This window comes from Diadema setosum, chromosome 16, assembly GCF_964275005.1.
Source record: "Diadema setosum chromosome 16, eeDiaSeto1, whole genome shotgun sequence".
Taxonomy (NCBI): domain Eukaryota; kingdom Metazoa; phylum Echinodermata; class Echinoidea; order Diadematoida; family Diadematidae; genus Diadema; species Diadema setosum.
The window spans coordinates 31132796-31148429 of NC_092700.1; the positions used below are offsets into that span (position 1 = coordinate 31132796).

A 15634-nucleotide genomic window follows, 5' to 3' on the forward strand; every position below is an offset into this window, starting at 1 on the left:
AACAAATGTTTGTTTGTATCTTATAACCCTTCCCCCCAAAAAAACCAAACAAACAAACACAAACACAAACACAGATAAAAAATACACACACACAGCAACACAAGAGAAAGTGACCAAACTTTTCTAACAGTGGCTAGACATTTGATGCCTCTACACCAGAATGCAAAACACCAAATCCAAACTGTGTACGACAAATGCCTTGAGTAAGATAAAAGACAATAAGTAAATACCTTATATGCTTCCAATATAGCATGTTTACATCTCCATGTGAAATATTAGGATACAACAGATACTTGGATCCAAGACTGGGTGATTTTTGTTTTTCCAGAAAAAATCAAAAGAACTAAAAAGAATGCTGTTAAATCATTATGTAGGAATGGAAAGCAAAGATCAATATTTTCTCCTTTCAGAGTGTAGTGTAATGTAATAGTAATATTTGTGTCTTGTAAGCAATCCCAGTGACATTCAATGCATATGAATCAAACAAATATCACCATGTTCCTTCTGATGCTTTTGTTAAGTGCTCTGGTCAATGATCAAGCATTGGTGTTCTTAACCCACATCGGCTGGTTGTGTAATGCAGTTTATAAGCTGTTGGTGCTAGAGACTATTTCATGCACATTCACTTAACCCTAACTAGGCCAGGGGGGGCTCCGAGGCCCCCCCCCCCCCCCCGCAACGTTCGTGCGATGTATCGCTATCGCAAAAAGCTATCGCCGCAATGTTTCATGACATTTTTCTTTTGAGTCTCCCACATCTTTTGACACCAAATTTGCAATGCCCAGGTGAGCAGTTCCAAAGTTGCGCATAAATATGTACGTGCCTGTCAGACCAAAAATTGCTCAAAACCGTGAATCCATGTACAATTTTAATACAAACTGCAAATTTCATAAAAGCATGATTATTTTGGGGTGTTATTGATTAAAATCAATTAATAACATATTTTTTTGTTCGGAACAATGTAAAGAACAAATGTCATCGAAAAAACAATGGAAAACATAAAGTCGAAAAAACAAAGAAATACATTAAAAATTCAAAAAACAATAAAATACTTTAAAAATTTTTCTGATTTCACAATTTTTTTTTCTCTTAAATTTGCTAATGACACTAAAAAAGAATATCTACACAAAAAATGTGCCTGTTTTGAGCTTTTTAGTGATTTATACCAAATAGTCTGATTTCATGCATCATTATGCATAAATGAGCATAATTTAGCATAAATGAGCATAATTTAGCATACATTGCAATTTTTGGAAAAAAATTAACTTCTTGGTATTTTAGATTACATCATAGGCAATGTGTGTGCCAATTTCCGTCGCAATCGCACGGTCAACGGTCAAGATCTGGAGGGGGGGGGGGGCCTGGGAGGTGCCCTCCCCCCCCCCCCCCTCAAATTGATATCACTGACACATATGAGACGAAAACTATGGAAAACTATATATCAACTGAAAGAGAAATAAACGGTCTTCAATATAAAATGTAAATCAGGTTCCTCTGATGAATAGTGTGACATTACATAATATGCTTTTATATGTAGTCTTATTGTTTGTAATGCTGTCTGTTTCTGTTATATGTTGTTTTATGAAAGCGTTAATCAACTTCAATCAATTAATCAATATAAATATTTGCATCATAAAATACACACTTATGGACAATCATACTGCTTATTCACAAGAAACTACTTATGAAATATATAAATAGTCTTTGTACAGAAAGACAATCATCATTTTTCAAATGTTCATGACGTAAGCTTTCCAGTGGTATATAACTAATAGTGTATAATGCTCACAAATATAAAGAAATATTGAATGGAAATCGACTGACAGCTATAGGTTAGTGTGGTCTAATGCATAAACCTATGGATGGAACTACAGTAAAGTACATGTACATGCACGACTTTGTTCCATCTCATATACAGCTGTAGATGTAGAACTATTCAATTAGCTTTTAACTTAAAAAGTGATAATGCCAATCCAAACAACAGTGACAGGAAGCAAGGCAAGGGACTGTGGGATGTTAGGTCAGAGTTCACAGGTATAAAAAGCTCTATAAATGGCGTCAATGCCCAAGTTATTTCTGTGACATATTATCCCGTAAATCGGCATTTGCAGTGCTTTCAAAACTACAGGATATCCTGTCGATCAGAGACATGGGTTGATGAGCTTGTGAGGTAGAAGTAATCTTTGCAGGAAAAAAAATCACCTTCTTCTCATTTTTTTTTTAAATATTCTCACACTTTTCTTGAAAGGTTGGTTTCACATTATAACCAATTTCCTATTTCTTGGAAAAACTGGGCATACAAACAAACAAACAAACAAACAAACAAAATAGATCAATTCTGAAAACTTTTTACCCATATCGATATTTATGAAATGGTTACTGTCACTCACGCGCTGGTAAGCAAATGGGATTTTATTGCTGTGGTCCAACTACTGTAAAAGTGGATATTTTCATGCGAGTAAATTTTCACACTCGGTCTGGTAGGACGAATTTCACATGTTTTTAATTCCGCGGAATCAGGACATCAACTACTGGAACATATGGCATGCAAAAAACATTTGCGCGCTTTTATTTTCGCGCTAGCTTTTGGTTGCGTGAAATGGGCGAAAATTTTCACTTTTACAGTATAAGCTCCTTCAGTCTTGTTTCTTCCTTCCGACAAACGTCTCCATTGCGGTGTTGGTCCCGTTGGCATTATTGAGGGCCAAGACTGCGTGCTCGTTGAAGAGGCTGTCGTGAGGGGAACAAAGAGAAGACGGGCCCATGAAATGAGTCTGCATCAGCAGCCACAAATTTATGCCAGAAGAGAATTGTTCTTCAGTAACCCTGTTTGACAAACATCTGAGAGACTTGATGACTTTATATGTACCAATGCAAGTGTGAAGGGATAGCATAGTATTGGTTGAGGTGAGAATCAAGCTTTTTGCAAGATACTTTTATAGAGAAATCACTTTATGGAATGGTAAAGAGCATACAACCTTAGAGGAATTCAAAGTTTATTTGATGAAAATTGGCTCTGAAATGGCAGAGATATCCAAAAACAAAGTATAAAAAAGCAATCCTACTAAAAGGTGGGTCCCACCTTTTTTTTTTAGGATTGCTTTGTTTGGGATGTCTTAGCCATTTCAAAACTAATTTTCATCAAGTAAAATTTGAATTCCTCTTAGAATCATATGCTCCTCCATACTTCATGAGAAGTTTCTCAATATCTCAAAAATCATCATCATCAAAAAATGTTGGAAACCTGAAGCTCCAACTCAATTGAAACTGCACTATCCCTTTAAGTTGATTTGGATAAAAATAAGCCAAACAGAAAATGCAGTAAAAGCTTATAGAATTTATACAAATCACACATTTTCAAAGATCAGTAACATTGCCTAAAAAATTAAGTATATGCACACTATATAATGGGATAATGTTACTGCCTCACATTCTTCTGTCCTGTTTTGTCTGAAGTTATCTTTTTTTTTTTAAGTTACATGAAAGAAAACATTAAAAAATTGTATCCTGTAGACTAATTAATTGAAGCATTTTCAACTCAATTTTTAGAGGGATTAGGTTGTAGCTATTGACTGAAATCATGACATCTTTGTTCATTTGTAAAATTTCTGCTTTGATACAGATCCAAAGTGTGTTCAAAAGGTCTTATGTGTCTAAGTCTGCTGAATGAATCATTTTGATAAATATAAATGAGAAGAGCAATGAACTACTGCTACTGTGAATGCAGCTGAATTTTGATTGGCAAGTCTGGGATATAATGTGTCAGATTGAAGATTTGAGATTTTGGGTGGGGTGGTGTGGGAAGAAGAGAGGTGGTATTTGTATGGTTATATACAGGCCTAAAAGTCAACTGAATTTAATGTTTCACACAAGAAAAGACTCGCCTTAAATATACTATAGGTGTCGAGATTTTCATTGCTCACTGCTACAAGTTAAGGTTGGAATATACTTCCCACTCTAATATAGTAGGTATATTCATGCATATAAAGTGATATGCTGCTGGGCATAATACAAGCAAATTCAAAATGGTACAGTGGTTAAGGATATATATAGTAGATGTGGTAGGTATATTGTATATATATGCATGCAAGCAAAAATGGTAATACATACATGGTCATCTTGACTAGTTTGTGAGCATTTTAAGTAAGTTTGACAGATATGCTAAGACTTGAGATATTATTAGAGAACTTTGCAAGAGCTTGTTTTTGATTTTGTTTTTTGTTTTGCCACTCCCTCAATGTTACAATTTTTCTGTGGGATACTGCCCATTATCGTCATTAATGTCATCAAAATAATTATCATCAGGATTTTCATAATTAATATCATCAGCATTGTCAATGTCATTGCCATTATCATTATAATCTTTTTATAACTTTCAATTTTAATCTGGTCAGTATGATTATCATATTAGGAACACAAGTGGTATCATTATCAGTAGTGCATATATACCCATGCAATCATTCTGTCCTTCAGATTTGAGGAAAAGGATAACTTAATCTCAAGAGCGAATAAAAGAACCATATAACATTCATACAAAAAATACAGATAAAAAAAAAGAGAGACAAATAAGGATTCAACAGTACTCAATTTTATGCGGACTGGGCGGGGCTGCCTTGGTTTGCATAAAGTCACATCTAGTGTTTACAGTTCACACACCTTCCTCCCTAATTCTAACGTTCCACATAAGGGCTTCTATCCTCTTGAAGCGTTTTATCCGAGCTCTTTGGGTATAGGTAACCTCCACAGACATTTACTATGGAACTCAACAATCTCAAGGAAGCATTTTGCTGTAATTCCAGCTTGTGAGGGATATTATTCAATGTGAATACTGCAGCAATGACAGAGGGCAAAATAAATATTTCCTGCTCCAAATCAGAGGGTATTTATTGTAAAATCATTCCTCCTTCAAGAACAAGGGGTATGATAAAGGTCAAAGTTTTTGTGACACAAACTCTTTCTATGGAAAGTACAAGCAAACATCACTGAATCTGTGTGCAGGAAAGGCATAAGATAAATCTCTGAGTTTATTTAGAAGAGACAGATAGAAAATAATGTGTAAAGGAATGACATTACCAAGTAAAAGAAAAATCTCTCTAGTTGTAACATGGTTATAGATCTTTATGAAAAGAAGGATAGAAAGAAACTCACCTTTGAATTCAGAAATGGCTGAACAGAAGATGAAACTTGTAAGGGTGCAGCTGAACTGGCTTGGCAAGTACCCTTGCTATTACATTTGAAAGCTCTGTTACCGTTTTTTTTTTTTTTTCCAAGCTGAAATGCAAGCTGATGAGCTGAGCGAATGGGAAATGTGTTAGGTTGCTAGGCAACATGTTTGCAGTGACATGGAGGAAAAAAAAGTGACGGCAGCAGCAGTGGTGGCAGCAGGAGCAATTTATAGTAGTAGAAGTAGCAGCAAAAGGTTGTGGAGGATGCTCCTTTACTATACATGGCGAGTCAGAAAGCACTGCTTCACAGGGGAAGTAAATGCTTGCAAACCTTTACCCAAAGTTTCCTAGAATGAAATGCAGATAAAGTCTCCCTGCCGCCATAGTAAATATGAACTCATGCAAACACAACCATGCAATCTCAGTGCTTAATTTCATGTTGACTACTGTGAAACTTAAACTGTGGTACATCTAGAAAAAAGAAAGGAGAGGTGAACTTGAAATATACAACTTAGGACTTTTATCAATGATAAAAATGTCATCAATTTTTGCTCCAAAATATCTCAAAACTCTATCCTCTCAATATTCTATTCAAGTACTTCAAAAAATTCTCCATTTTTATCACTACCTTCCAAAAACAACCCCCAATTTCCTTGACAGGATAAGGGCAACAAATACTAGGAAGTTTAGATTTTTTATTTCAAACTCATAAGATCCATTCTATACTGTGTCCATTTGGCACAGTGAAGTGCAAGCAATAGAGTAGAGGGCCGCAAAAGCCATCTTATGTAAAAATGGTCTCAGCTCATTCTTCTTTTCCTGGTTTTCATGTAAATGGGCAAAGACATATTCACACCAAACAGACACGGACACACACACACAAAGACAGACAGACAGACAGACATATGCACATTCAGACACAAACACAGATACACACATACAGCCTAAAATACAGACACAGACACACACATACATGCACACACACACACACACACACACACACACACACAAACACACACACACAGCTAGCAGTATCTATGGACTAAAGGACTGCTTATCTTGGCTTTACAGTTCTGACAAATGCTCTTTTACATCACACTGCCAGTGTAAGAAATCTGTCCCCACAAATAATAACATTCACTCTTTACTTTCCTACAAGATGCAGCATCAGCTTACGTCACACACACTTGGTACACACATATACACACAACAAACATATTGTGAAAAATGATTATCTCATCTTACAGCCTGGCGATAAGACTACATAGTTTGCCATGTTTGCACTCCCAACTCAGTTAGACCATTTCCTTTTCATATGTGTTTGCAGCACTACGCCAATACAGAATAGTCACACATTATTTTCATGACTTGAGTTATGATGTTAAAGGCTAAAATGCAACTATGACAAAAAAAAAAAATGTTGCTTTTCTTTTTACTCTGTGACTCAAGGTGAAGAAAGAAGTTGTAGCTAAATAGTAGCTATTGTCGTCTGCCCTTTGACAATGAGAAATCAAACTTTGATGTCTTTTTTATCATATCTTGCACGGAGCATACATGTATTCAAATAAAAGGTATGATTTTAAGAGCAAACCATGCATGGAAATGATAAAAGAATTAAAAAAAAAAGAACGAAAGAAATAAAGAAAACCCACAAACTGAAAAGAAAAAAACATGGATAATGATACAACTTGTAATCAGCAATGTTCTTGCATCATTTTGAGAACATGGGCACTTTTTTTTTTTTTTTTTTTTTTTGCATGGCATGGTACTGGCTTGGATGAGGTAAGCCAACCTGACATTTGCGCGAATTTGGCTTCCGCACTGCCCCCACATTACGGCGTGTCAATGCATGCTTTTTACTGGCATTTGGTCCCTATGTGGTTATGTCCAATTGAGAAAAGCTCACAAAAAGCATAATCTTCAGAACACACAATGTCACGTCATCTTTATGCTATGCTTATGCATTATTCATGAGCTGGCATTCATTGCCAAGAGATACTTGCTATGGTCACTTTTTTTTTTCTTTTTTGGTCACATGACTTGCTTCAACTGGTTCATGTAATTCTTGCAATGCTCCTCATATCAATATTGCACATGCTGGAACAGCTAGTTTGTGCATAGTTCATAAATGGTTTTTAAAAAAATGTACCAAAATTTTGAACATGTTAAAAATCTTTATCACGCATTTCACATATTGACGGCATTGGCGAAAAACCTCCCACACATTGCCACAAATGTTTCCTACATTGGCATGAAATTGTCTGTGTGCCAATGCGCAAACAAAGTGTAAACCGAAATGCGTGCAAGTGTCAGGACCATTATACTATCATAGCACAACTCTGGTTTTATGATGAGATTGGTGGCAGAGGGCACTGCACTCGACTTACTTTTTGAACCCTGGGAAGAAGTAGAGGCTCTTCGGGAGGATAAGGGTTCGTTGGTTGGTCCGTACGGCGGTCATTATCTGCTTGACGACATACTCTGGTTCCAGAATGTCTACGAGTAGATTTCGTCTGAAAGGAGAAGGCGCACATGAAATCCATGTATGTATATATTCATTCATTCATTACAAGGAGACAGGAGTAAAATTCTCAAGGTCTCTTGTATGTGGCATCTCTGTTTTCTCTTTCTTTAAAAAAAAAATAAATAGAATTAATACTCATCATTTATAATGACCTTGCTCACTGCAGAGTGTAAATAAAAAAAAAACAAAGAAAAGCAAAGAGAAAGGAATGAATTTTTTTTTAAGGTTTCCATGGTGGCAGAATGTTTAGTAGCAGAAGGCTTCATGGTACACCACATATTCTTTCTTGGGTACATGTGTGGCCGAAAAAAGTTGCTAAAGGGTTTAAGGGTCTAGACTCACTTCGCTTTGACTCCATCAAACATCCCAGTGTTGATGTAGAAAGGGCAGACGCAGGTGCACTTTACCCCCGTCTTCTTGGTGTAGTGGAGCTCGTTGAAGAGGGCATCATCCAAGCCCACTGCGGCAAACTTGCTGGCGCAGTAGTCCACCAGACCACTGACCCCCAGGTATCCGGCCAGGCTGGCAATGGTCACCACGTGGCCGTGGTTCTTCTCCAGCATATGTGGCAAGAAGGATTTGAGGGTCTACTCGGCGGAGAGACGGCGAGAGATGGAAAGACACAGAGGAAGAGAAGGAGAAGGAGGGGGGGGGGCAGAGAGAGAGGGATGGAGGGACAGAAGGTGGGATACCAAGAGATGGTACGATAGAAGAAAGAGGGGAAAGGAAGGGGCAGAGAAAGGGGGAGGGGCAGAGAGTGAGAGGGAGAGAGAGAGAGAGAGAGAGAGAGAGGGCGGGCGGGGCAGGGAGAAAAAGGAGAGATATAAGGATATCAAGCAGGTTACAAAAGCAGACAGAGATCATGATAGACAGACAGATAGATAGATAGATAGATAGATAGATAGATAGATAGACAGATAGAGAGAGAGAAAGAGAGGGAGAGAGAGAGAGAGAGAGAGTTTGTGTGTGAGGACATGACGACAGATAGACAGATAAAGAAACAAATACAAAAAGACAGATTAGAGAGAGAGAAAGATTCAATAATCTTTATTTTTCGTCAGAAGAGGGATTTAGGGGATAACTATTATTCTTGCTTTATGACTACCACTATACATAATATGCTGCATACTATACTCTTTGGCAAATTCTGAAGTTTGCATTCACTAGAAATGATGTCATTTTGCAAGGATCTGCTTCAAAAGAACCGTACTCACTCAAATGGCTCAGTCATGTGTGAACACAGCAAGCTTAGATGAAGCTATGCACCTAATCTTGAGCAAGCACATTAGCAGCGACATGCACGATTCAGACCTCAAACCCCTTGAACCCTGACCTTCACAGCATACCTGGAAAGTAATTTCAACCCTGACTGTCGAAGCATAATTAGTGAATAATTAATCAATTATTTAAATGATCCACTTCCGTATCTAATCTTGAACCCCTGTCTGTCTTACAGATTGGGTGTGGAACCTGGGGGTGCTTGCACCCCCAACCCCACCCCCTTTGGCTCCTCACAAAACAAAACAAAACAAAACAAAATCAAGAAGCATTGCCCCTTTGCCCTTGATCTCATCATTTATAAGCACTACTGCTCCTGCACGCACAAACACACAGAAAAACAAACAAACAAACCACAAACACGAAACAGCCTCCTTCCACGGGTACTTTGTACAGACATGGAAGACTGACATACACACCTGCACATAGGTACATAGGCTGTAAGATTGACCTTAAAGTAATTACCCTGTTGTTCAGTGTGGCTGTGATAAGGGTATAGGAACATGCCACAAGCACTGTGCACTATGTGTGCATAAGATGTCATTGGTAAACAAGATACAATCTCTGTAACGAGATAGGTAAAAAAAAAAAAAAAAAATTCTCAATAAAAATTAACCACTTTAGAGATAGCATGATGTGTTACAAACATCTTTCACAAGCTTTGTCTTGCAAAAAGACATTTGTCATTGTGTATCATATAAGTGTACTGATGGTAAGGCTAATGAAGAAAATCTTTGTGCATACATCTTCCCGTTGAGTTGGTTTTAGGCAGTTAAAGAAGTAAACAAAACTGTCCAGTCAAGTGCACGCAAGTCAACTTTTGGCACTCAACAAAATCAGAAACTAGAATGGCCAAAACAACATTCATCAACATAGAATATATCTTATACCATTTTGCTGTCCCAAACAAGTAGTTGGTGAGAACAAGGAAAATTTTGCTTCCTAAACTAGTGTCACATTTTAGTAGTTCTGTACTATACTACTCTTGTATTTCACTAAATCTAGTAAACAAATCTATGTGTATGTAGTATGATGTATATACTGTACAAGGAATGCACCTGCAGGACTAGAAAGGTGCCACAGCTCAGCTTGATAGAGCAAAGACCCTTGAGTGGTCTTGTAAAAAGTTCCAATTAGAGAGAGTAAACTGAAGAGGCCTGCCATAAAGCTGTTGGGGTACTGTACAGTTGTGTGTGTATCTTACTTCGCTGCCTGTACAAAGTATTCATTAGAGTGACGTATTTACTGCCTAGGGGGTCAATTTTCAAGATACTAGTTGTTCAGTGGTATGTATGTCCTTGCTGGTGGTATGAGTTACCCCTCTTTCCCGAAGGGTCAACTAAATATGTCAATATTACACCAAGCTGGTGTACACTCATGTGCAAAACTTAATAGCATCGTCACTAATGGGATGTGGCTAAATGTCAGAAATGGTCCAACACTGATGACACTGATTTTTTTTTTTTTTTTTTTTAAAGGCAAAAGAGACATGTGTAGGCCTACTGTTATAAACCAACTTGTCTGAATTTTGATCAATTACATTGTATCTCTCAGATGGAAAATCTGTGCTTGTTACAAAGCAGTATCAAAGATATTGAAGAAGAATGTACACCAGCTGGGACTACAATTGCTATACTTAGCTGAACCTTTGTGGAAGGGGCTACACATACTAGCAGCTAAGACAAGCATGGTGTACAATTGAACAACTAGTGCCTTAAAAATTGATCCCTAAGCAGTGAACCCTCTCTAAAGGGTAGTTTGTGCAGGAAGTGAAATAGAGAAATTTATGCATGCAGTTGTAAACCCCCATAGCTTTATCACTGACCTCTTTAATTTACCCTCTTTAATGGGAACTGTGTATAGGTCCACTCAAGGTCTCTACTCTATCAAAATAAGCTAGTATATCATTGGTTTTTCTCTTTGTCAAAGGGCATGTCCACATATCTACCCTGATACTTTTAGTTTGGGCTAGATAGTAGAATAGGCCATACATGCTATATTTGTGTTCTTTATTTTTGATGAATGTCTTCTCAAAACAGGACAAGCCAATCTTTGAAAGAACTCAGTAACAGTATGATCTTGAAATCTCATCCATCTCACAAGCATGATGATTTTGCAGTCATTATCTTTTGGGTTCTATCCTTACCTCCCCCCCCCCTCTCTCTCTCTAACTAGAGCTTGATAACCTTCTCAAGTTAGGGTCAAAGTACAAGATTGAGACCTGGTGAGATAATGAAGTAGTCCTTCAAGAAACAAGCTCTTAATTAAAACTGCTTTGCCTTCATACCTTACTGTGCTTTCTTTGCCAGTTGGCACGTACGATATGTTTGGAAACTAACTGTCATTAAATCGAGATAAACTCATTCCCTTTATCCCTTCTCAGTAACCATGCATGTCGTTCCTGTTAGACTGAGGTACATTGCGACTGTAACACCAGGGGGGGGGGGGGCATTTCATGAAGGAACTTGTCGGATAAGATATCTGACAAGTCAATTATATCCGACAAGTTTTGAGAAATTCTTTAGTCTGGATTGGCTGATTTCTCTGAACTTGTCGGATGTAATTGACTTGTCGGACATTTTATCCGACAAGTTCCTTCATGAAATGCCCCCCTGGGGGGTGTTTCATCAACGCTTTCATCAACCAGAAACAAGCTCTTAATTAAAACTGCTTTGCCTTCATACCTAACTGTGCTTTCTTTACCAGTTGGCACGTACGATATATCTGGAAACTAACTGTCAATAAATTGAGATAACCTCATTCCCTTTATCCCTTCTCAGTAACCATGCATGTCGTTCCTGTTAGACTGAGGTACATTGCTACTGTAACACCTGAGCTGGCTTGCTAATACCAGTTGGTATGTCATGTTTTGATGGATATCTCTTGGTAGCAGCTGACAAGGTGGAACGAGGGGAGATGCCTTACCCAGAAGTGGGCATTGATGTTGAGGTCCATCGTCTTGCGGATGAGTCGGTCGGGGCACTCCAGAAGCTTCTTGCCCGTCACGATGCCGGCGTTGTTGATGAGGATGGTGACGTGCCCGACATCCTGCCGCACCTTGTCGGCAGCGCGGTAGACGGCCTCACTGTCGCAGCAGTCCACAACGTAGGAGTAGGCTTTGCCACCGGCGTCACTGTTTGAGGGGGATGGGGGGAATAGAGAGGTGTAAAGATGGGGAGCTTGAGGAGTGGGAAGGGGTGGGTGAGAGGTAATACCGGTACTATGTCATGAAGGTTTGTATACCAGGAGAGATGGCATCACTCCAAGATGGAATCTTTTGAAATAATCAGAAGTGGCCCAAGATTTCCAGATGTGAACATATTGAATATATACAACAAAACAGAACCATGATATGAATTGGAAAATTTTGCACTTAGTATCAACCCTGTGGTATACTACCAAATGGGCTGTGGAGATGTAAGATGTGGCTGTGGAGATGTAAATCATACCCAGCAATCTCTGTCCGGTTTTCACAACTGAGTGAAATTCACTACCGGTATGGACCATGCTCGACAGCAGCTCTCTATAAAGATTTGTTTGAGTTATAAGTTTTGGGGACTATCATTGAAAGTTCATGTACCTGTGGATCTTTTACATCAGAAATGAAGGGGCAGGAGATTAAAAGGCAAAAGTTTCCCTTATTAGTCTAACCACTCGCATTTTAACTTTTTATGTGCCACATTCACACGCCTGACTCAGTCGATGGTGGGCCAACTTCGCATATTCTGCTCAAATACGCAAACCTGCCCAAACCGATCGATAAATCACCAAATGCCACGGCACAATGAAAGCATTTCTCCCGATTCTGTTCCTCTCACATATAGCTTGCTTTTTATGTGGTGATTGACAAGCAAGCAGTATTCACTACTGGATTTGCGTGTTTTATTCTAAGTTTCTGCCACTATTTTGTGTGCAAAAGTTATGCGTTTATACTGGTCATTTGAAAGAAAACCAATCATAGATTTGTCACACAATTTACATCACAGCAAAGCTTGGCATTTTCTCTACAACTTTTCTCACTACATGTCCAGTTTAACATAAAATCTATAAAAGTTACATATATGATGCACCACGCGCTACCCCGGGGTATCGTAGTAACCCGGGGTACCACGTTGTGTAGCGCCATCTCACGTTCACTCGAGTACAACCGCAGAGTTACTGCGTTACGTATGCGCACTGTACTGACCCGTGGTACGGTGCGATACTCAGTATAGCGCTTCATGCACTGACTACACGCACTATTATAATAGCCCGCTAGCTGTGCCAAAGTTACGATCTTGTAGACGTAGTTTCGATCCCGTAATTTTGTAAGCTTTGTGCACTTTGTGCCGAACAAAATATCCTTTCGCAATTAGGATCAAGCTGCAAAAATGCCAGCAGGTGATGGGGGCTATGCCGCACTGAAAGGAAAGGGCCGGAAAAGAAGGAAAATTTCCAGAGAGGAGAGGCTGGAAAACGTGAGGCTTCGCGCCACTCGGAAGTTGGGGAAGGAAGGGGCCGCCGATGTTCTGGAGGTGTTTCAGAAGGCCAGTGACGCCGGGGATAAGAACAATGGCCATAATTGAATGTTGAAGAATTAATCACACACAAAAAGATTAATTTCCCACTTTTTGGTAACCCAGGGTACAGCCCTAAAAAAAAAATAAATAATTCAACAAAATGGCCGATTTTTTTCTGGTACCCCAGGGTACCATTTATGTCATCATATATGAAAAACAAAATGTTTTCCAAAAGCATGATTACATTGGTACCCCAGAATCATATGGTACACAGGGGGTTTCCACCACGGCACATAAAGAGTTAATTGGCAAGCAAACACGCAAACTTTGTAAAAAGAAGCTCCGTACTGAATTTCCTTGACCACACCCTTCGCGGTTTCCCCATTGATGTCCCAGATGACGACGGTGGAGCCCAGCTTGGCGAACGACAGGCTCATCAGTCGGCCAATGCCCATGCCGCCGCCCGTGATGAGCACAATGTCCTTGCTGACATCCTTGTGCGGATGCCACGAGGTCGGGATGACATTCTTTACGAACCCGATGAAGTTGTAGAAGGTGATGAGGACGATCGTCCACAGGAGGTCGAGGATGTCCAACAGGACTTGCGACATTGTTCCGGTTCTGACGGGTTCGACCTACCTGATTTGGGCAGGAGAGTGAATGATAAGAAGGGGTTGGGGGAACTGCATAAGAAGCTTTGCTAAATGAATGATCATGAAGCAGCCACCAGGTCAGAGATGTTCTGGAGGATTCTTTAACACCATTCTACTTTTGTCAGGTTTAACACTAGGTCTACAGATAAGATGGGAGAAGGAAGAGGAAAAACAGCATGTAAAAAGGTTACCTTAAAACATCAGGGCCCCTTTTCATAAAATATGATAGCAACTCTTGCTGGAATAGCAATTGTCATGGTAACAACAAGAATACAGCTTCCTGACTGACTGTTGCTATTGGAAGTAAGAACTGCTATCTTTTATGAAATGGGGCCTGGGAGTTGCATAATGACAATGTTTTTTAATCTCACTTTGATAGATCTTCACAGAAGATCAAGAGTCTTGTACAAGACATCACTTAATCTCTCTCATAACAAATAAAAACAACATTTTGTTGTTTATATCATTTGTCAATGTGGATACTTCACAGAAACATATTGAATATTACCAAATTGTTCAATAAAAATAGGTGCATTGTAGTTTCTCTGATCAAAACAGTACATCCACTTGTAGTTTTGACTCATAAAACACTGCATCTACAGCAATGAGCAATTTCTGTTCACATTTGGCTGACTGCACACCCAGTGCTGTGAGATAAGCTCATGAGCTCACTTACTCAAAAATCACTGTAACTTTTGGTGAATGCCATAATTAAATCAGTTAGCAAAGAAATCAATGGCTTGAAGACATTGGTAGTTAAGGCATGGCCATTGTACACTGTAAGTGTTGCAGCTTAGAGCACTTCCAATCACCTCTATGAAATGGGCCCAAGGATATCAAAATTTTAAAGTAGAACAATGCAACAACCAGATTTGAAGACAGAATGGACAATTTTGCTGTAGTATGTTTCTGCTTGAATCAAACGGAAAATTTCATTACGCATCTGTATGCTGTTTCAAACTCAATCAAAACACTTAAAAACCACATATATTTAGGTGTCTCCTTTTAGGAATTGGACCAAAGTAATCAAATTTGTCTCTCTGTTTCAAAACAATGAGTCCACCACATAGACACAAGATGGCTTTTATGGCTAGATAAACTCAGGGTAGCCTGAGAACAGAACAGAAGGCCCTGCCATTACTATTACCCAAGCATTGCCAGCTATCAATTTTTATACATTGGCTAAAAGGGACATCATGGATAAAAACATCTCATACAAGGGTGTAAGCAATTGGCAGGACTCAAATGTGGTAGCAGCTGTAGCTCCATTTTGAAGTCAAGATTCTTATCCACCATACTGCACTACCCCTGAGCTAATTTCTTCATGTAGTGCACTCCCGTAATAATGAACACAGTTATTACAAAATTTCAGATACAACAAAGTAAATTTCAGGGCCAAAAATGATCATTTAGACATCTTCATACACTTTATTTGTTCAGACATATACCGACCTTTCGATATAACAAAAGAAAATATTAAATGGGTTAGTCAAATACGGGTTAGTGATTGGCTAA

At 38.8% G+C, this 15634-nt stretch overlaps 1 protein-coding gene across 1 annotated transcript; it reads right to left on the minus strand.

Annotated features, from left to right (window-relative positions):
* Positions 1–2636: 2636 nt before the first annotated feature.
* On the minus strand, positions 2637–14079 carry LOC140239970 (protein dhs-3-like). The gene is made up of 5 exons (XM_072319782.1): positions 13815–14079; positions 11893–12100; positions 8032–8276; positions 7553–7678; positions 2637–2730 (listed from the first exon to the last, which is right to left on the minus strand). The coding sequence occupies exons 1-5, from the start codon at positions 14075–14077 to the stop codon at positions 2637–2639; spliced, it is 936 nt and encodes a 311-aa protein (XP_072175883.1). The 5' UTR covers positions 14078–14079.
* Between the last annotated feature and the right edge of the window lie 1555 nt (positions 14080–15634).